Source organism: Hemiscyllium ocellatum, chromosome 11 (genome assembly GCF_020745735.1).
Source record: "Hemiscyllium ocellatum isolate sHemOce1 chromosome 11, sHemOce1.pat.X.cur, whole genome shotgun sequence".
Taxonomy (NCBI): Eukaryota; Metazoa; Chordata; class Chondrichthyes; order Orectolobiformes; family Hemiscylliidae; genus Hemiscyllium; species Hemiscyllium ocellatum.
Genome location: NC_083411.1, coordinates 62,806,008 through 62,829,562, shown reverse-complemented (window position 1 = coordinate 62,829,562; position 23,555 = coordinate 62,806,008). Strand labels below are relative to the sequence as shown.

At 44.5% G+C, this 23,555-nt stretch overlaps 1 protein-coding gene across 1 annotated transcript in view; it reads right to left on the bottom strand.

The window, feature by feature from the left end:
- Positions 1-23,026, bottom strand: part of LOC132820036 (sodium- and chloride-dependent neutral and basic amino acid transporter B(0+)-like) — a 64,618-nt gene extending 41,592 nt beyond the window's left edge. Inside the window, exons 1-4 of the mRNA XM_060831957.1 lie at positions 22,755-23,026; positions 17,034-17,142; positions 8,344-8,497; positions 679-810 (exon numbers count right to left, since the gene is read on the bottom strand). Of these exons, the coding sequence (XP_060687940.1) occupies positions 679-810; positions 8,344-8,497; positions 17,034-17,142; positions 22,755-23,026 (667 nt within the window). The remainder of the gene's footprint in view (positions 1-678; positions 811-8,343; positions 8,498-17,033; positions 17,143-22,754) is intronic.
- Positions 23,027-23,555: the final 529 nt, after the last annotated feature.

Here is a 23,555-nt window from a genome sequence, read left to right as displayed (position 1 = left end):
GGAGGAGTCACTGGCTTGTAGTCAGGAAGCTCAGGTTGATGCTCAAGGGTCATGGGTTCAAATCTCACCACAGCAACTTGATACAATTTACAAGGGCAGCTCAGTGGCTCGCTCTGCAGCCTCACAGCGCTGGGACCTGAGTTTGATTCCGGCCTTGGACGACTGTCTGTGTGGAGTTTGCATAGTCTCCCTGTGTCTGTGTGGGTTTCCTCTAGGTGCTCTGGTTTCCTCCCACAAAACAAAGATGGGTTGGCCATGCTAAATTGTCTGTTGTGTTAGTCAGAGGGAAATGGATCTGGGTTACTCTTTAGAGGGTCAATGTGGACTTGGTGGGCCCAAGGGCCTGTTACTGCACTGTAGGGAATCTAATCTAATCATTCTTTAAATGATCCAAGGAAAAATTGACTCTGAAAAAACAATGAGATTTGGAGTCAACCATCCAGGTGAACTGAACACAATCACAATCACGCGCATTTAATGAATAAGAAACTAAACTAACATCAGTGTTAAGCACTGACTTATCTTGGTGTAACATAGCAAAGTTTTCAAAGAGAATAACAGTAAGGCGCAGATACGCTCTCATTTAATCACTCAATTATAATTAGTTTATTAATATGAATTAAACATTAAAATGCATTGAAATTGTTGCTGAGTTTTAATCATTCAATAATCTCTAACCTTGTAACATTGGTACAGATTTCCACACTGCAACAGGCCCGAGGCTGGCAAACTGTCCAAAGGAAGATTCCAAGAAAAATATTGGTATCCCAACAAGACCCAGCATGATTGAGTAGGGAATAAGAAATACACCTGGAAAATAGAATAAAAAGGTGAAACAGGGTCCATGGATGTGAATTCCCAACGTACCCTGCAGTTTCAAGTGGATGGTAACAACAACTTTATACTAACAGAGAAACAGGCCTAATCTTTAGAATCTCTCCTCATAACCAAACCCCTAAAATCCAGGTTATCATTCTTGCAAAACCATGTTGTACTCCCTCCAAGGCCAATATATCCTCCCTTAGATGTAGTGCCCAGATCTTCCCACAGTACTTCAATTGTGGTCGAACCAGGGTTTTGTATATCTGCAGCATACTGTCTACACCCTTGTATTCATGTCCTCGAGGTGTAAAAGCCAGATTCCATGAGCTTTCTTCATTATTTACTGTACCTGTTTGTGGTACTTTAAAGGTCCATGCACCTGAAACCCCAAGTCTCTTTTGGCATCCATTGTGTTTAACTTGATGCCATCTAGGAAGTATCCAGGTCGATACTATATCGGTCAAAATGGATAACCACACACTTGCTTACATTGAACTTCATCTGCTACATTTTTGCCCAATTACTGAGTCTATCAAGAACCGTCTGCAATTTTATACTGTTGACTACATTGTCTACAATGCCCCCTAACTTTGTGTCATCAGTATATTTGGATATATGATTTTCTATGTTATAATCCTAGTTGTCAATAAAAAATATGAATAATTGAGACCCTAACACAGATCCTTACGGGGACACCACTGGTCACATCCTGCAAATTTCAGGACCTACTCATTATCCTTATTTTCTGGCACCTGCCACTCAACCAATTTCTGAACTATATAAGTAATTTGCCCTCAATTCCATCAGCCTCTACCTTAATTAATAAGCTCTTATGTGCAATTTATCACATGCCACCTGAAGTCCATACAAACAACAACCATAGACATTCCCCTGTCCACTATCTTAGTCATGGCTTCAAAAAATTAAATGAGGTTTGTCAGGCATGACCTACTGTCCCTGATTAACTGAAGAAATTTGAAGTGCTCAGTTATTTTATCCTTAATTAGAGACACCAACCAGTGCCCCAGCACAGATGTTAGGCTAACTGACCTATAAATCCCTGATTTTCCTCTTTCGCCCCTGTTCTAAAGTGGAATAATGTCTGCAATTCTTCAGTCCAGTGGGACAACTCCTGTATTGAGGGAACATTGAAAGATTAGTAAGAGTAAGGTTAATTAGTAAAAGCAGAGTAGTAATCCCAGGATTGCTATTGGTGCCATTGTCTAGTGAAGCTAGGAACGGAGAGTGTGTGCAGCTAAACACGTGGCTGCAGAGCTGATATAGGAGGGAGGGCTTCAGGTATGTGGATCTTCTGCGGAAGGTGGGACCTGTACGGGTTGCACCTGATCCTGAGGGGCATCAATATCCTGGGCAGGAGGTTTGCTAGAGATCTTCGGGAGGGTTTAAGCTAGTTTGGCAGAGGGATGGGAACTGGAACTATGGATCAAAGGATGTGGATGCTGGTGAACAGGCCGATACAGCATGCAGAGAGACTGTGAGGAAGGATAGATAGTTGATAGGGCAAAGCTGCAGTCAGTGTGATGGGTCTATTTTAATGCAAGAAGTATCAAGAATAAGGGTGATGAACTTAGAGCATGGAGCTACAATGGAGCATGGAGTTTCTTGAAGCTACAATGTTGTGGCTATTACGGAGGCTTTGATATCACAGGGGCAGGAATGGTTGCTGAATGTTCCGGTATTTAGATGTTCCAATAGGAACAGAGATGGAGGTAAAATAGATGGGGGGGGTGGCATTGCTAATAAGGGACAGTATAATAGTTGTAGAAAGGGAGATTGTCGGGGATGGTTTGTCCACTGAGTCATTACCAGTGGAAGTCAGAAACAGGAAAGGAGCAGTCACTTTATTGGGAGTTTTCTATAGATACCCAATAGCAACAAAGGCATGGAGGAACCAATTGTGAGGCAGATTTTGACAAGGTACATACATAACAGGTTTGTGTCGGGTGACTTCAACTTCCCTAATATTGACTGGAACCTCCTTAGCGCAAATAGTTTGGATGCAGCAGATTTTGTCAGGTGTGTCCAAGAAGGATTCCTGATTAAATATTTAGCTAGGCCAACCAAAGGGGAGGCCATTTGGATTTGGTGCTTGGGCTGCTTCAGTATCTAAGCAATTGTGAATGGTGTTGAGGATTTGCAACCATGCACTTTCCTGGGGGCCAGAGAAGTGTTTGATCCTTGACACTCATTGATTCCAGTTTTGCTAGGGCTCCTGGATGTCACACTCAGTCAACTGTGGCCTTGATGTCCACCGCTGTCTCTATCTGGAGTAGAGTGGTGCTGGAAAAGCACAGCAGTTCACTCTCCCAAACTGTCTAGATCCTTCTGCAGCCTCCCCACCTCCTCAGTACTACCTGCCTGTCCACCTAACTTCGTATCATCAGCGAACTTCACCAGAATTCACCCTGGCCCTTCATCCAGATCATTAATGTATAAAATGAACAGCTGTGGCCCCAACACTGAACCCTGCAGGACCCCGCTTGTCACCAGCTGTGAAAAAGAACCTTTTATCCTAACTCTCTGCCTTCTGTCAGACAGTCAATCCCCAACTTATGCCAGTAGCTTACCTTGAACACCAGGGGCCCTCACCTTACTCTGCAGCCTCCTGTGAGGCACCTTATCAAAGGCCTTTTGGAAGTGTACATAGATGACATCCACTGGGTTTCCCTGGTCTAACCTACTTGTTACCTCTTCAAAGAATTCTAACAGGTTTGTCAGGCATGACCTTTCCTTACTAAATCCATGCTGACTTGTTCTAATCTGACCCTGCACTTCCAAGAATTTAGAAATTCCGTCCTTAAGGATGGATTCTAGAATTTTACCTACAACCAAGGGTAGGCTCATCGGCCTATAATTTTCCATCTTCTGTCTTGATCCTTTCTTGAACAAGGGAGTTACAATAGCAATTTTCCAATCATCTGGAACTTTCCTGACTCCAGTGATGTTTGAAAGATCACATTCAGCGCCTTCGCTATTTCTACAACTCAATCCTCAGTCGATTGGCGAGGATGAAGTCAAGTACGTTTATCACTCCTGTTGGTTTCCTCACCACCTACCACAGAACCAGTGTAGCAGTGAAGTTCTTTAGGACATAGCCACCTTGATCAGTAGTGCTACTGCTGAGCCAGTCTTGATGGTCAATGTTGAAATCCCCCACCTAAAGGACATGTTGTGCCCTTGCCACCCTCAATGCTTCCTCCAAGTTTGTTCAGCATTGAGGAGTACTGATTCATCAGCTGAGGGAGGATGGTATGTGATAATCAGCAGGACCTTTTTGCCCCCTTTTTAACCTGAAGCCATGAGACTTCAAGGGTCTGGCGTCAATTTTGCAGACTCCCAGGGCAACTCCCTCCTGACTGCTCACTAGCTAGATAGGATGTCAGCTGGGCAGGAGGTCAGATTGACAGTAGAGGCCAGCGGTCAGTTCTGTCAAGGATGTGGAGTCACAGACAGACAGGACAGGGAAGAAGGCTTTTGGCATACTGTCTTTCATCAGTCAGGGCACTGAGTATAAATGCTGGGAAGTTATGTTGCACTTGTACAGATTGTTGGTGAGGCCACATTTGGAGTGTTATGCTCAGTTTTGGTCTCCTTGCTAGAGGAAGGATGTTGTTAAACTGGGAAGCGTTCAGAAGAAATTTACAGGGATGGTGCCAGGATGCAATGGTCTGAGTTATAGGGAAAGGTTGAACAACCTAAGACTTTTTTCTTTAGAGCTTAAGAGATTGAGGAAGTTTCTTATCGAAATGTATAATAGCATGATAGGCATGGATACGGTGAATGCACTCTGTCTTTTTTCCAGAATTGGGGAATCAAGGACAGGAGGGCATCGGTTTAAGGTTAGAGGGGAAAGAATAAAAGGGACCCTGAGGAGGACGTTTTGACGCAGAGGGTGGAATGCATCTGGAATGAGCTGCCAGCAGAAGGTTGATTACATTAACAACATCAAAAGGTATTTAGACAAGTACATAGATAGGAAAAGTTCAGAAGGAAATGGCTAAGTGCAGCGAAATGGGGTTAGCATGGATGGACAGTTTGGTAGGCATGGACCAATTTGGACCAAAGGGCTTGTCTCCGTGCTGTAGGACTCTATGACTCTATGTTAATGTTGGGTTGGGTTGGGTCGCATTTGACTGATGCAAGGAGTTGCTAGGTAGATGTCAACTCAGATCTGATGGATGTGGGGGTTTGGAGCGGTTCTGGACATGGCAGGGGTGTTAGATTTAATAATCTAACTTTCCTGATTAATTATTTTATTAAATTTCCGATGTAAATAGAGACTTTTGGAGTGTTCCTAGAATCAGAGAATTGTCTAGTGGAAAATCCAGTTTCCTGGGCAATACCTTCAGAGTGTGCTAGAATGGGGATTCCACAGAATATTCATGGTGACTCATCGTCGACACCAAATAATGACTGGCCTGTGTAAAATCCTTGACTTTATATCATTATTAGATTACTTACAGTGTGGAAACAGGCCCTTCGGCCCAACAAGTCCACACCGACCCGCAACCCACCCATACCCCTCTGCCTAACACTACGGGGAAACCCACGCAGACACGAGGGGAACGTGCAAACTCCACACAGTCAGTCGCCTGAGGTGGGAATTGAACCCAGGTCTCTGGCGCTGTGAGGCAGCAGTGCTAACCACTGTGCCACCGTGCTGTCTGCTGGTTTCTCTGATAGCATGCTATCCAGACTCAGTCTCTTATGTTATGGTGGATAATATATAAGCATTGCTGCATACATACATTATTGGAGACAAACTAAGATCGAAATGAAGATAAGTAATAACTGTAATCCAGGAGATAATGAAGTTCATCGATGACTCACTGTGAGATTGTAAAGTAGGAACAGCAACTTTGTTTTAGCTAGCACCTTATCAATGGGTATTCCTGATAAACTGACCAAAATTATGTGTTCAATATTGCAATCCATCATGATGTCTGTGTATTTCTGCTGTAAGTAAAGTCTAACAGTGACGTGAATACTCTCTGCAGTACTTTTCTTTTACTTACTGTGTGTTTTTACATTGGTTTTAGGAGGTTTTTTATCGAGATGCTTTGAGGGATATTGAGGTCTCTCTTGTTCAGTGTTTACTACGGTTATGTGTACCTCTTGATTATCTGGAATATTTGATCAATTGCACACTCCTGTTCCAAGAGGTGCTGGTTAATAAAAATGTTTGCTTTATTTATCAGCAGAAGAGGCCAATGTTTGAGGAAGGCTTTTGCTGAATGCTGATGCATAACACAATATAGTTTCTGAACAAATCAACTGGTAATAGTATCATCAATAAATTTCATAGAAATTCCCAGTGTTGGAAATATATGCACAGAGCTCAAGACCTTTAAAAACTGACAAAAGCAAGTTTTGTGCTGGCAGAGGAGTAAAAACGAGAAGCAGGTATTGGGATCGAACTGTGAACAAAGACTGGGTATTCCGGAGGCAACTGCAAAGAAATGACTATCTCGTGGGAAACATTGCACCTGAGACAATAAACCCAAAACCAAACAAATCCAGCCCCAAGACAGCTTTCATACCTCTGGCCACCCAGCCCATAGAAGATCCGACTCATGGAGACAGTGTGGAGCCAAGAGGGTTACCATAACAACCACCCCACATCCAACAGCAATCAAAACCGTTAAAATCTTGTGCAATATTTGGAAATCTAATCAAGCCAGTCAAGGCCAAAAAGAAAACCGCGACAAGACCTCGAGATTAGCCTGGCAATTTGTAAGCCCCACAAGTGGTATAACTGCAGGCCCTGATCTCACATCGCCAGAGTAGCTGAACCAAAAAACAGGAATATGGAGAATGTGTTTTGTAAGACAGACAGCAGACCTCAATGACCATCAAGGCTGATCATGCTAAAAGGAACTAAGACCGTCAAAATGTGAAGCATCAACTATTCTGACCATCTCTGTAAGTCCTCAGGCCCAAGTGAGGAGTAAACTGAACTCAACAAACCAGCAGAAATAAAAAAAACTCAAGTACTCAACAGGTAGATCCAAGTACTCACGTGCCTAACCTGGCATCAGTGGACTCAACGCAGACTGAGCAGTTGCCTATCTAGAAGTCCCCTACCACATTCAGAGTACAGCAAGCCAGAGCAACTGTACCAGGCCAATTTCAAAACTTCATTCAAAGTGATGAGCATAACCTCAAGACCCCAGAGTAGAACTTAGTCAGTAGTGTGAGGTGAATGGAATGAGTGTATTATGGTACTAAATAAGAGTGTATTTTAAATAATACTGTATTTTAAATAATAGTGATTTGTTGTGTTATCTTGTCTTGGATTAAGTTACCTTTTTGTGTGTTGTTGATTTACCTGTTTCCTGTATTGTTGTGTTACTTCTTCTGTACAACAATAAACAGAGATTGTTTTGCCCTGAAACATCCATCTGCTGCCTTTTCATTACATGCCAATAAATAAAAGGTCCAGTGTCTAGAAGCAGGGGTTGGAAGCAATTTGAACCACTTAGAAATCAGAACTGAAAAGCAAACCTCTACACATCTTAGCTGTAAGTGTCAGATGCCAGCAATCTTCTCTGTCTCTCAATATCTGATGTCAAATGATGTTTATCTGGACAAGTAAACACCAATCATTCGATATAGTAGCCATCACAGCTGCTGGATCTAACTTCAAGTGATGCTTTCTTCATTTCAACAATAAGGAACTCAAGGAATTGATTCCACTAGCATGCTACAAAGACTGATTGAAACTTTATTCTTTTGTGTTTTCTATCCTTGTTTTAATCTTAACATCTGTCGATATTGCTGACAAGGACTTTATTATCTTAACTCCGAACGAATCTTCCATAAAACTTGTAATGAATCAACCTATGCCTATTTAAACTGAAAATGTGGTCTACTCTGACTTGAACTAGACAAATGAAAAAGGGGCTACATGAGTTTTATTAATCTACTGTTTATTGAGAATGCTGGGTACAATCTTGGTCTTAATGGCATTCTGTTGTGTTTTTAGAATTATTTATGTTATAGGAATTTAGCAATATAAAGTATTTAAAGGTATAAAAGTATAATGCTTTTTACTCCTGATGAGAAATGGGCCACAGATTCAAACTACAACCTGTAATGAGACAATCTGATTTGCTCAAAAGTCACTTGAATTAATTTCAACCACCACTTTGCACTTTAGTATTTAACTGTGCCATGTCCAGACTGTAACATTTCTAACCCCTGCACAATTGTTAGGATGTCAGAAAACACACAAGACCAGGCTATAGTCCAGCAGGTTTATTTGAAATCAGAAGCTTCTGGGGTTCTGCTGCTTCATCAGGTGAAGGTTAAACCTGTTGGATCATAACCTGGAGTTGTTGCATTCTGACTTTGCCTACTCCAGTCAAACACCGGCACCTCCACATCAATTGTTACGATGGGAAGCACTGACAAGAGCAATATCCAAGCCAACAGTCCTTAAAGATCATTGAAATGCTCCCTCTGCATTTCTATCCCCTTAATTCAAATTCCAGACAGTACCTCCTCCATTTTTGTAAGCCAGGAAAGGGAATCTCCAGACATTGCCTAGACCCACAGCACAGCCAATCATCGAGAGCAAGTAGTCAGTCTTCGAGGACCAGTTACCTCTCTTCACATTTTCATCATTTCTGTTCACTGCTGGATTGGCAGCACTCTTGGGGCAAAGAAAGGAATTGACTAAATTAGAAAGTAGATTTTTTCAATCTAAACTTTAGCACTTAGTTCAACTCTTCCCCACTGTAAAAACATTTCTTCATTCCCCAGTTAACAGCAATCACTTAGTAGTTTGGAAACAAGACGGGTGACTGCAGTTCACAAAAGCTAAAATCCCCAAAGAATCAGCACTTCTCAGGATTTTACATGAGTGTAATTTCATGTTTTGCTAAAATACTCACTGTATCTATTGGAGAGTGTGTTTCCTGTTCATTCTGTGAGAATTCAGATAAAGCCAACTCCCTCTGGTCCATCTTCAGACAGCCATGAATACTTTCTTCGCTTGCTCAGGAGCTGGATGTAAACCTTAAGGAGCAAATCTTGCCCGAAGATGTTCTATCTTTCCAAAATTCCAGGACTGTGATTAAGAACTGTTCAGCCTTTCACCAAGTAAATGACTGGTGAGAATGACAAGATGTGTCCAAAAGGGCAAGATCTAGTTGCTCAGGTCTGGGTGATGTCCACATTTCTTGACTATTTCTGATGCAATCTCCACACTAAAAATAATAGAATTTCAGGTTTGTTTCAGAATACTCAATGTCAGAATATATCTATTTTGCATCACATATTTCTCACCAATGCTTTGAAATGAGGAGGTCACACAATATAGAGAGAGGCCATGGCATGAATCAGCGTCTGCAGCTTTCACCGTGGGGTGGCTGTTACTCTGCACTACCTCAATGTTTCCAATTGACCAGGAATCTCTCCAACTATCCCTGCCTGCCATACAATTATCAGAAAGATTCAAAGATTGACTATTGAGTGACCATTCAGATTGAGGCTGAATGCAGCGCCAATATTTTGAAGTCTTGAGTTTTCAAAGGACTTTGTCAGAGTGAACCAGACACAGGGGATTTGCTGTTGGGAAAATTAAAAATCCCATTCAGTTCCCTCAGTCAGCTGGGGCATCATGACCAGGGCCTCCAAGCCCTCCGTTTCTTCCTCTACCGATGTTCCCAACAGTACCCTTCCATCGACACTCTCATTCGTTTGGCCAAACTGGTCCTGACACTTAACAATTTCTCCTTCGAATCCTCCCACTTCCTCCAGACCAAAGGGGTAGCCATGGGCACCCGAATGGGCCCCAGCTATGCCTGTCTCTTTGTTGGCTACGTAGAACAGTCCATCTTCCGTAATTACACCAACACCACTCCCCACCTCCTCCTCCGCTACATTGATGGCTGCATTGGCACCACCTCGTGCTCCCGCAAGGAGGTTGAGCAATTCAACAACTTCACCAAAACATTCCACCCTGATTTTAAATTTACCTAGACCATCTCTAACACCTCCCTCCCCTTCCTGGACCTCTCCATCTCCATTAATGACGACCGACTTGACACTGACATTTTTTACAAACCTACCGACTTCCACAGCTACCTGGATTACACCTCTTCCCACCCTACCTCCTGCAAAAATGCCAGCCTGTATTTCCAATTCCTCCGCCTCCGCCATATCTGCTCCCATGAGGACCAGTTCCAACACAGAACACAACAGATGGCCTCCTTCCAATTTCCCTTCCCATGTGGTTAATGATGCCCTCCAACGCATCTCATCTACACCCCTCACCCCTGCCCTCAGACCCCACCCCTCCAACTGTAACAAGGACAGAACCCCTCTGGTGTTCACCTTCCACCCTACCAACCTTTGCATAAACCAAATCATCCAATGACATGTCCGCCACCTCCAAACGGACCCCGCCACCAGGGATATATTTCTCTCCCCACCCCTTTCCGCCTTCCACAAAGACCATTTCCTCCGTGACTACCTGGTCAGGCCCACGCCCCCCTACAACCCACCCTCCCATGCTGGCACCTTCCCCTGCCACTGCAGGAATTGCAAAACCTGCGCCCACACCTCCTCCCTCACCTCCATCCAAGGCCCTAAAGGAGCCTTCCACATCCATCAAAGTTTTACCTGCACATCCACCAATATCATTTATTGTATCCATTGGTTCTCTCTATATTGGGAAGACTGGACATCTGCACCAATCAACCCCACTGCCCTGTGACCCAACATTTCATCTCCCCCTCCCACTCTGCCAAGGACATGGACGTCCTGGGCCTCCTTCACCGCTGCTCCCTCACCACCCGATGCTTGGAGGAAGAATGCCTCATCTTCCGCCTCAGAACACTTCAACCCCAGGGCATTAATGTGGACTTCAACAGTTTCCTCATTTCTCCTTCCCCCACCTCACCCCAGTTTCAAATTTCCAGCTCAGCACTGTCCCCATGACTTGTCCTACCAGCCTATCTTCTTTTCAATCTATCCACTCGACCCTCCTCCCTGACCTATCACCTTCAACACCTCCCCCACTCACCTATTGTACTCTATGCTACTTTCTCCCCACCTCCACCCTTCTCTCATTTATCTCTCCACCCTTCAGGCACTCTGCCTGTATTACTGATGAAGGGCTTTTGCCTGAAAGGTCGATTTTACTGCTCCTCAGATGCTGCCTGAACTGCTGTGCTTTTACAACACCACTAATCCAGCATCAGAAATTTCACATGGTCTGACAAATCTCTATCAACGGAATATATATGTTATATGTTTTTGGAGATATTTCCCTGGTGCCAGGATCAAGGATGTCTCAGAGAGGGTGCAAAATGTTCTCTAGGAGGAGAGGTACCAGCAAGAGGTCATTGTCCATATTGGAACCAATGACATAGGAAGGGGAAAGGTTGAGATTCTGAAGGGAGATTACAGAGAATTAGGCAGGAATTAAAAAAGGAGGTCCTCAAGAATAGTAATATTTGCATTACTCCCAGTGCTATGAGCTAGTGAGAGCAGGAATAGGAGGATAGAGTAGATGAATGCATGGCTGAGGAGCCAGTGTATGGGAGAAGGATTCACATTTTTTTGGATCATTAGAATCTCCTTTGGGGTAGAAGTGACCTGTACAAGAAGGACGGATTGCACCTAATTTGGAAGGGGACTAATATACTGGCAGGGAAATTTGCTTGAGCTGCTCGGGAGGATTAAAACTAGTAAGGTGGGGGTTAGCGGGGTGGGACCCAGGGAGATAGTAAGGAAAGAGATCGATCTGAGATGGTACAGTTGAGAATAGATGCAAGTCAAACAGGGCAGGCAGGGACAAGATAGGACTAATAAATTAAACGGCATTTATTTCAATGCAAGGGGCCTGACAGGGAAGACAGCTGAACTCAGGGCATGATTAGGAATGTGCGTCTGGAACATCCTAGCAATTACAGAAACATGGCTCAGGGATGAGCAGGACTGGCAGCTTAATGTTCCAGGATACAAATGCTACAGGAAGGATAGAAAGGGAGGCGAGAGAGGAGGGGGAGTGGCATTTGTGATAAGGGAGGATATTCCTGGAAATATATCCAGGGAAGTTATTTAGGTGGAACTGAGAAATAAGAAAAGGATGATTACCTTATTGGGATTGTATTATAGACCTCCTAATAGTCAGAGAGAAATTGAGAAACAAACTTGCAAGGAGATCTCAGTTTTCTGCAAAAATAATAGGGTGGCTATGGTCGGGGATCTTAACTTTCCAAACGTGGACTGGGACTGCCATAGTGTTAAGGGTTTAGATGGAGAGGAATTTGTTAAGCGCATTACAAGAAAATTTTCTGATTCAGTATGTGGATGTACCTACTAGGGAAGGTGCAAAACTTGATCTACTCTTGGGAAATAAGGCAGGGCAGGTGACTGAGGTGTCAGTGGGGGAGCACTTTGGGGCCAGTGACCATAATTCTATTAGATTTAAAACTGTGATGGAAAAGGATAGATCAGATCTAAAAGTTGAATTTTTAAATTGGAAAAAGGCCAATTTTGACAGTATTAGGCAAGAACTTTCAAAAGCTGATTGGGGGTAGATGTTCGCAGGTAAAGGGACGGCTGGAAAATGGGAAGCCTTCAGAAATGAGATAATGAGAATCCAGAGAAAGTATATTCCTGTTAGGGTGAAAGGAAAGGCTGGTGGTATAGGGAATGCTGGATTACTAACGAAATTGCGGACTTGGTTAAGAAAAAGAAGGAAGCATATGTAAGGTATAGACAGGATAGATCGAGTGAATCCTAAGAAGAGTATAAAGGCAGTAGGAGTATACTTAAAAGGGAAAGCAGGAGGGTAAAAAGGGGACATGAAATAGCTTTGGCAAATAGAATTCAGGAGAATCCAAAGGGTTTTTACAAATACATTAAGGACAAAAGGGTAACAAGGGAGAGAGTAGGGCCCCTCAAAGATCAGCAAGGCGGCCAGTGAGCCTGAAGTCGGTGGTGGGCAAGTTGTTGGAGAGAATCCTGAGGCACAGGATATACATGTATTTGGAAAGGCAAGGACTAATTAGGGATAGTCAGCATGATTTTATGCGTGGGAAATCATGTCTCACAAACTTGATTGAGTTGTTTGAAGAAGTAACAAAGAGGATTGATGAGGATAGAATGGTAGATGTGATCTATATGAACTTCAGTACGGTGTTCGACAAAGTTCCCCATGGAAGACTGGTTAGCAAGGTCAGATCTCATGGAATACAGGGAGAACTAGCCATTTGGATATGGAACTGTTTCAAAGGTAGAAGACAGAGGGTGGTGGTGGAGGGTTGTTTTTCAGTCTGGAGGCCTATGACCAGTGGAGTGCCACAATGATCGGTGCTGGGTCCTCTACTTATTGTCATTTACATAAATGATTTGGATGCAAGCATAAGAGGTCTAGTTAGTAAGTTTGCAGATGACACCAAAATTGGAGGTGTAGTGGACAAAGAAGAAGGTTACCTCAGATTACAACAGGATCTTGACCAGATGGGCCAATGGGCTGAGAAGTGGCAGATGGAATTTAATTCAGATAAATGCGAAGTGCTGCATTTTGGGAGGCCAAATCTTAGCAGGACTTATACACTTAATGGTAAGGTCCTAGGGAGTGTTGCTGAACAAAGAGATCTTGGAGTGCAGGTTCATAGCTCCTTGAAAGTGGAGTCGCAGGTCGATAGGATAGTGAAGAAGACATTTGGTATGCCTTCCTTTATTGATCCGAGTATTGAGTACAGGAGTTGGGAGCTCATGTTGCTGCTGCACAGGACATTGATTAGGCCACTGTTGGAATATTGCATGCAATTCTGGTCTCCTTCATATCGGAAAGATGTTGTGAAACTTGAAAGGGTTCACAAAAGATTTACAAGGATGTTGCCAGGTTTGGAGGATTTGGTCTATAGGGAGAGGCTGAACAGGCTGGGGCTGTTTTCCCTGGAGCATCAGAGGCTGAGGGGTGACCTTTTAGAGATTTACAAAATTATGAGGGGCATGGATAAGATAAATAGACAAAGTCTTTTCCCTGGGGTGTGGGAGTCCAGAATTAGAGGGCATAGGTTTAGGGTGAGAGGGGAAAGATATAAAAGAGACCTAAGGGGCAACTTTTTCACACAGAGGGTGGTACATGTATGGAATGAGCTACCAGAGGAAGTGATGGAGGCTGGTACAATATTTAAAAGGCATTTGGATGGGTGTATGAATAGGAAGTGTTTGGAGGTTCGGGCGCTTGCAAGTGGGACTAGATTGGATTAGGATATCTGGTTGGCATGGACGAGTTGGACCGCAGGTTCTGTTTCTATGCTGGACATCTCTATGACTCAATGACTCACGGTGTTCCTGCTATAATGTGCGTTTTGTCATTGCGGTTTGGCTACAATGTGATTAATTAATTATGGGTGATGTTTGGATAATGCGAAGTTTCTCTTGAGCAGATTTTCTGTAGCAATCTACAACACAATTCTCTGTAACAATTTCAATAGCACGATTTTCTGTAGTGCGGAGTTCCAGAAGAACGCAACGGCTGCATTACAGCAAAACAACCTGTATCTAGATGCATCTGCTCCAAGCTCAGCGAGGTTACTCTCGTTTTTAAAATTATTTCACAAGATGTTAGCATCTTCACATTTGTTGCCCATTCTGGATTACCCTGATAATGAGTGACCTGTTGACCCAGGAGGACCTGTTAACTAACAAAAGATAGTTAACTGTTAATCGCAATGCTGTGCAGTCACACGTAGGCCAGACCTAGCAATCATGAGAAATATTTTTTGACAATGACTCTGGTGAAGCAGGTAGGTGTCTGCAATAACTGATGGTTGTTTTATGGCATCATTCAATTCCAGATTCTATTAATCACATGGAAACCTCACAAACCATTGTGATGAAATATGGAGATGTGGGCACCATGGTGGTTCAGTGGTTAGCACTGTTGCCTCACTCACCAGGAACTCAGGTTTGATTCCAGCCTTGGCTGACTGTCTCTGAGGAGTTTGCACATTTTCCCCGTGTCTGTGCGAGTTTTCTCTGGGTGCTCTGGTTTCCTGCAACAATCCAAGCAAGCTAGATGAATTGGCCATGCTATAAATTCCCCGTAGTGTTCAGGGATGTAAGGCTAGGTGCATGAGTCAGGGGTAAATATAGGATAAATGGGTAGGGGAATGGGTCTGGTTGGGTTACTCTTTGGAGATTCGATGTGGACTTGTTGGGCCAAAGGGCCTGTTTCCATACTGTATGGATGCTACGATTCTATGGCTCACAGCTTTTGGCAGTGTTGGGTACTTGTTTCCCTGATAATAGGAATAACCAGACAGGGAACTGCACAATGCCTTCGTGAATGCCTTTATTGCAGAAGTATGGCGTTAATGGTACATAGCAAGGTGATGCAAAGCACATCTGTCTGTGTTTTGCTCACATTCTTATACATTATTTGTTCATTCTATGCTCTCCCTTTACCCAATCCTCAGCCTCCACTTACTCTGAGTACTTCTAACCAATCACATCTTACATGTCCAATCACAAAATGTTTCTCTATGTCCTGTGATTATCTGCTAAGTTAAGCATGACCAAAATTTACTCATCAACACAACTTGTTCTGATTGTGATTGCCAGATGTTTCCTTTACAGGGTACTCGATATTTTGTTTGTCAACTGTACTGTTATAGTTAGCAACTGAGGGAATTTAAAATTCTCATAAAGTTATAGAGCACGGAAACAGACCCTTTGATCCAACTCATCCATGCTAACTATGTTTCCCAAACTAAACTAGTTCCACTTGCCTGCGTTTGGCCCTTTTGATTCCAATCACATTGTACATTATGAATCATTACCCATATGCAGCAGTCAGTATTCACTTCTTCTGATGTCGTAACTTGGGAGGGTTAAGGGCACGAGTAAAACAACATTTGATACATACATATAAAGCAAGAATAACAACAAGAAAGATGTTAATCTCCTGGAGGATAGATGTTTCAAGTGATCCTGACCAGTTATAGCCCAATTCTATATGGTACTTGAAAGGAGTTGTCTAAGTTTGTCGACCTCCTTGTGAATATGAGCAGTTGAATTTATGATCTCTTCAGAATTGGCCAGAATGTAGGTACAACACTCTTTTCCTACGTGGGCACAGGTCCGTCCTTTCTCAGATAGTAGCCAATCCAGGGCCATTTTGTAATTTTGTAATGTTGTTGTTCGAATAGCAACCATTTCTACATTACTCTTATCAAGGGCTTGGGAGGTGTCATGAACTACTTGTTCCAATATGGAATAGAGTAATTGAATCTCAGAAAAGGATTTATATGCAGCATATGGCCAATACCAAAGGTCAAAGAACTTGTCTATCTTAGAGTTGCAACGTTTATGGAGGATAAGGGATGAAAGGTAGAGTATGACACATAAAAGGGACTAAAAAAGCTAAATAAACAGAAACCAGATCATGACAGAGGTAACCACGTGGTAAGCATTATGTCCGCAAACAAAAAAAAGTACCATTGCACAGGATAAACTGAGTTATATAGTTCGGGAGCCAGGTGTGGTCAAAAGTTTCTGCTGATGTGAGATAATAAATTTAAGTTTAAATGGAAGACAAGCATCAGATGTGCCATTAAAATATTAGGTACAATTACTCTGACCTGCAAACCAACCCTTCGGCTTAAATCAAGTGAGACAAATAGAACATAACGGTTTTCCCACCATTGATGTATTAGTGATGGTGATACGGACGGTATTAAATTGAGGTTGATTCCAGCATTCAAATGCCGAAACACTGTACCCTGTCAATTCCCACATACCTCTGGTGCCATTAATTTCCACCCAATATATCCCTTTCTCTGTGGAAGATGTGGCAGCCATGTGGGATTCGTTCTGGAGAGTGACCCATTCAGCCACTGCAGATACATTAAAAGGCATGGGTCTAAGGGGATACCGTCCTTTGAATGTATGGGAATATGAGAGCAAACCCAGCACTGGAGACATTCGTATGTCCAGGATAAACATAAGACATTCACAAAAAAGTATTCGCATACAACTTGTGCCTGACAGTGCATGTTCATGTGACCCAAGAGATCAAAACAATTACGAGTTCCAAAAATAAAAACTTTGTCACAATGGGGCAGGGGTGTTAGCCCTTTTGACATGTGATGCATGAATCCAAGCCTTCCTGCCCTGCATATTCATGGCTGAAGGTGATAGGAGAAGAACTTGATACCGACCTTCCCACTTGGCACCCAACGGTTCTTTGTGTATTTTCTTAACGTAGACCCACTTGCCGGGAATGATGTCGTGAACACCTTTAGGGGAATCTCCTCAAGCTGCTGACACCTGTTGGGAAGCAAAATGAACAGAATCGGTTAGATCCTGAAATACTTTAACAATGAATCACTCAATAGTTGACAATCTGCTGTTCTAAGATCAATTGTATCAGGTAAAGACATGAGTCTACCAGTTATCACCTCAGAAGGGCTCATACCTGTGGTTTAATTAGGGATAGCTCAAATGCTACATCATACCAGAGGCAGAGCTTGAGGCCAAGGCAATCCTTCCTGATGATAGTTAGCCGAGTGTTGGTTCAGAATCCGATTTGTGTGTTCCACCTGTCGCAGTGACTGAGGGTGATTAGGCCAATGCAATTCCCACTTAATACTCAGCAGTCTCTACACTTCCTGGCACAATGCATCTACAAATTGAGTCTCTTGGTCCAAATCTATACAACTTGGGAGTCCCCATCGGGGAATGTATTCCTTACAGAGGGCTGTAGTGGTATGATTGGACGTGGCTTGCCAAGTGGGAGATGCTTCCACCCAGCTTGACAATTTGTTAAGAGTGACTCAAACCTCGAAATATCCTTGACATTTTGGTCGGGATATCTAAGAAGATGTTGGAAGAGCCCAGCAGGTGCCAGAGGTCTCAATTGTGCAATCACTGTGGTTGGTCCAGGATTATTTTTGCATGTTGCGCAACGATTTGCCACAAATAGCGTATGTTACTTGAATCCTGTTCCTCACTAACTCTTTTAGAGCCTTGCCATCATCTGTAATGGAAACAAATGTCCCCACCAATAAATTTTCTGTGCCAGAAATGTCATTAGTATTCGTGGTGTTCTTTTTATTTTTTCCCTTTCTTTTGTTTTTTTTAACCCCCACACTACCGCCTAACTGCGGTAGTGCTTATTTTTTCCCCTGCACCCATGGTGTGTGTATGCAATTGTGAGACACAGTAAGAGACACAAGTTGCACAAATCTTTATTTAATTTCCACCACCAGGAAGAAAGGAAACACCCAAATGGCCTGTGACAAGCAGTGCCCTTCACATCAAAGGGCAATGCTGTGTGATCAAACAGTGAAGGGGAGGGCAGGGACTAAATCAAAATAGAGTTGGAGGGGGAAATGATGCACCCCACTCCCTGCGGCGCCCACCTCTCCCTGAACAACTCCAGGGTGTTGGTGGACACCGCGTGCTCCTTCTTCAAGGACACCCGGGCCCTAACGTAACCGCGGAATAGGGGCAGGCAGTCGGCCCTAACGACCCCCTCCACGGCCCGTTGCCTGGACCTGTTTATGGCCAGTTTGGCCAGGCCCAGGAGCAGACCCACGAGGAGGTCTTCAGACCTGCCCTCCCTCCTCCGCACCGGGTGTCCGAAGATCAGGAGCGTGGGACTGAAGTGCAACCAAAAGCAGAGGAGGAGGTTTTTCAGAAAATCAAAAAGGGAGTTCAAACGCCCACACCCAATATACACATGGTCCACGGACTCCACAGCGCCACAGAACAAACAGTTGGGCTGGGAATCCATGAACCACCGCAAACTGCGGTTGCAGGGGATTGCTGCATGCAGCACCCTCCACCCCAGATCCCCGAGAGAAAGGGGGAGGACTCCCGCGTAGAGGGCCCTCCACTGGGGATCCCCACCGTCCGGTGGCAAATGGGCACGCCAGGGCGTGTCCGGACGGTGGATGATGGAGAAGAGGTGGACGGTGTGCAGCAGCAGTCGATACAAGGCCCGCCTTTTCACCCCCTGAAAAGAAACAAAATTAAAATTCCGGAGGTGGCTCAGGTTGTGGGGCACAGGCTCCCGCGGGAAGTACGGGACCTTGGGGCCACGGTGAAATTCCGTCCGGGCTGGGGTGAGCGCGGACGGGATCCCACTGCACACCTGAGCATCCTCCAACTGGTGCACTACGTCGGGCCCGAGCAACGCCGTTTTAAGGCGTCGGATGACGGTGGCCACGTACCGGACATCTACCGCTGCCCTGCTCGCTATGTTTGCGGCAATGTCCAGCCCAGGCCCCCGGCACCCAGCACGTCCCCGACCCTGGTCACCCTCGTCGCCACGCCTCCCCTCCGACAGCCACTCGAATCCGCAAGCACGGAGGTGCGGATTCCTGAGCAACTGCTCCCTGACGACAGCCGCTACTTCTGCCGGTGGGTAGGCGCGGCGCGATTCGACCATGTTCCAGACAGTGATCAGGTCCTAGTAAAAGACAGGCAGCACCTTGAGGGCGACCTCCAAACCGTCACGGTCGACGAACAGGAGCTGCGTGTCGTAGTTGAGGTTACGCACCTGGCGGAAAAAATAAGTCGCCAGGGCGCACCACCTAGGAAGGAGGCTCGACGTAAAGGTATCGCTGCAAGGTCTGAAGGAGGAAGGTCGCGACCTGGGTGCGGACGCACACCAGCGACTGACTGCCCTCCTCAATAGGGAGACTCAGAACCTGCGCAGCGACCCAGTGCATCTTTTTGTCCCAGAAGAAGTTGACCAACGTTCTCTGGATGTCAGCGACAAAGCCAGGAGGAGGGACCAAAGTGACCAGCCGGTACCACAGCATGGCGGCCACCAGCTGGTTTATGACTAGCACTCGGCTCCTGTAAGATAGCACTCAGAGCAGTCCTGTCCAGCGGCCTAGGCGAGCCGAGACTTTGGCCTCCAGCTCCTAGTATTCGTGGTGTTACCGGTTTATTGGTCTCTCTGCCTTCAAACACCATTAACCACACACTTCAATGCATGCCCACTTTTCTTCCCATGAACACTGTCCCTTCATTGTCTTTAAATCTTGTCACTTGCGACTAAAGTCTGCAATTTAGTTATTACTGTCTCTTGTCAGCCATTACCTTCAGAGGCTGCCTTTCTAGCAGCTTCAAAAACAGTGAGAATTCCATGGGATTTTCTTTATTATGGACTTTACAGTTTAAAATGCAGACTTCTTGTGGTAATTGTACGGCATTTCGGAGATTATGAGCTTCACCCCCAATTCTAATTGGGGTTCCTGCAGCTAAGAGCACTTTGCTGTGCTGAAGTGCTCGCTGACAGACCTCCTTGGGCTATGACTTCATGCAGGCTAGTAACAGCCCAGCTGGCGTTCTGAGTACCATTCTCAACAAACAAAGATATGTCTATGAAGATAACTCAATCTGGATTCTGCAAGGGTTCCTTAGCCACCCGAGCTGCTGCAGAATTTCCGCACAATCATGTTCGCCTTTGACCTAATCAGTCTCTTCCCCTCCTCCTCCTCCCCACCCTCCCAACTCTCCCCCCAACCCCCCACCCCTCCACCAATTGGTTCTGCGGGGTTGGGAGCAAAATTGGACTGAACTGGCGGCAACAAGGTGGAGGTTGAGAGCTTCCAAGAGGGTGGGAGGCCTGATTCATAGACAACATGGCAAGGACTGTGTGAAGGCACTTCACAATCAGTTTCTGATTCAATACAGGATGCTGTGGCTATTAGCACCTTGGAGGTACCTTTCGTAGCTCTCAAACGGCTACCCCATCCCAGCGCCACTGGGTCCAACCGAGCATAACACAATAGTAGCTAATGGGCCAATGTCTGTCACTGTTTTCCTGGGGCAGTACAGCTTTCATATAACTGTCCTTTTCATGGACATGAAGAGTGAAAAGGTCTCCTGTTATTTGGGATACCCAAAGCTGAGGCTGAGTACACAGCAGATTTTAATCTTTGGAAGGCAGAATGCTACTTTGGGGTCAGTCTGCTTGGATTCACTCTTTTCTTTCAGGAGATCATTCAGTGGCGGAGCTAGATGTGCGCAACTACCAATCCAGTTTCACTTGAAATTACAATGACCTAGAAAAGATCTGAATTCCCAAATAGTAGTGGGTTATTTGGCTGTTCAAGTAACGGCTGTCCAGTCCTGCCTTATTTCATGTTTTCCTGCTGAAATGTTTTGTCCCAGGTATTCTACCTCTTCTTGGGCGAGTTGCACCTTCTTCAGGTTTGCCTTAAAGAGTACAAACGATCAAGGAGAATGCATAAAACTGCCCTATGCTGTTCCTTAGTCTGGAATGCTATTTGAATATCACCCATATACTGAATCATTGTGGATGTTATCAGAGGCAATTCCCACAAATGATCTTGCAAGGCCATGTGGAATATAGTAGGGCGACTGTGAAAGCTCTGCAGTAGATATACTGTCGTTGTTGGCTGGGAAAAGCAAACCATGGTTGTCCCTCACAGGCCAAAGGAACGGACCCAAATCCGTTGGCCATGTCTATCACTGAAAAATATTTGTATTTGGGTGAAAGAGAATTAAAAATGGCACAGGGATCTGCAACCAAGGGTGCTTTTTGGTCAATGCATTGGGTCACTTTCCGGTAATCTCCTGTCAGATGTGAAGTTCAGTCTGTCTTTTTAACCAGATGAACTATGGACTTCTACTGGTATACCTTGTTGCTCTAATCATTTGATTACAGGTAAAACATCAGCAATGGAGACAAAACTAATGGAGTATTGTTTAGTACATGATGGGAGAACTCCAGTAAAAGTGGGTCATCTTTAACAGGCCGCAGTCATTTTTGTCCTTTGCCCAAATGGGATGATTCTGCCATTCTTCCTGTTTGAGATGTCGTATTGACCAAATAACATTAGATTAGATTACTTACAGAGTGGAAATAGGCCCTTCGGCCCAACAAATCCACACCGACCCGCCGAAGCGCAACCCACCCATACAATTACGTCTTACATAACACTACGGGCAATTTAGCATAACCAATTCACCTGACCTGCACATCTTTGGACTGTGGGAGGAAACCGGAGCATCCGGAGAAAACCCACGCAGACACGGGGAGAACGTGCAAACTCCACACAGTCGCCTGAGGCGGGAATTGAACCCGGGTCTCTGGCGCTGTGAGGCAGCAGTGCTAACCACTGTGCCACCATGCCGCCCACTAACATGGCCATTCTCAAAGTGTAACAGCAAATGTATTGAGTTAATACATCTATCGCTAATAGGGCCTGTGGTATGGGTCTAACCCATACAGATGTAAAAATCTCGTTGGCTTCAATCTTATTGGCAGAGGCTTAGTTTTCTCAAGTCTTAGTTCTTCCCCCCCTACTCCTACAGCAGTTCTCCGCTATCCCTCCAAAGGTAAATTATGTCCATCAATTAAGGGTAAACATGTTAGTTCTGCACTCATGTCAAAAAAGGCAGTCAACTTTCCTATCACCCACCCCATCAAAATATAGCAGCTATCCAAATGGTTCTCGATGGCCGTGAAAATAATGGGCTCAAAGATGGTGATGGGTTGCTCTAGTTTTTTATTAATGAGTTCTTTTACCTGAAGTTCAGTACAGCGCTGGAGCTGTTCTAATAACATAAGATGCTCGTTCAAGGACAACCTCTCCCATCCAGACTCTTTCTTATCCAGTTTGTGGCCCTGTTTTGTCAGTATTTCCCTTTTCTAAGTTGCACCTTTTAGCCAAATCACCCTCTTTTCCACAACTGTCGCACTTCCCTGGGTTTTTCTCAGTGTTAGGAGCTTCTATGGTCTGCATGGCTCTGAGCTTCAATTCTATATTTGCCCCCAGACGATTAGCTTCCTCTATTACTTCACCACAAGTGGGTGAGCTTTTATCCAAATCATGACATTGTACTTTTAACATCTTAGCTAGTTCAAACTGTAAGGCTGCTCCGAAAGCAGCCTTTACTCGGACCAAATTTCGTCCTCTTTCTCTGGATTGTTATTAGGAGCTAGACCAGGAAGCTTGATCAAGACATCAACAAATCTTTCTGCAAAGTTTTTAACATCTTCACTTCCATTCTGTTGGCATGCAGGTTTTTTACTCCAATCAGTTTTAGATGGTCCAAATGTTTGCAGCCAATTGTGGATTGCCTGCCAACTGTGATTTAAAGTCTGTCCTTCCTGTCCCATGTGGTTGTTAACCCTGCAGTACAATGTTTGTCCTGCATTGTTCCCCATTGCGGCAAACAAGATTAGAACTCCATCCATAGACTGTCAGGTAGATATTTTCTTGAGTTTTTCTAACCCTTTCCATGTTTTCATACCTCCCCTCTTCAGGTGTGGCAATTCTTTGGGCCTACTTTCAACTAGTTTGTCTCATGGATTAAAATTGGATAAATTTATATCTTATCCCAAACCTCTCCCTCAATCTTCACTTTTCTTCCCTTCTGTCGTTTCCTCCATACAGGCCTCAGAACAACAGGGTGCCTCTTATCTTCTGAACTGATGGATGTGTCAGAACTTCCCTCAGGGCAGTGGGCACCACTGATAGTACGAATCTTATCTGGGCCATCACCTGGAGGGGCTGGTTGAGGCAAGGGTTTTGGATACAATGGGGCAATCACGTAGGGAGGAGGTGACGTGTGTGACGTAGTTTTAATTGTTCTAATTCCTTTTGAGTTTGTGATAATTCTTTCTCTGTGGTTTTTAATTCCTCTCAAACAGGTTTTATTTCCTCTCTTAGACTATGAATTTCTCTATCATAATT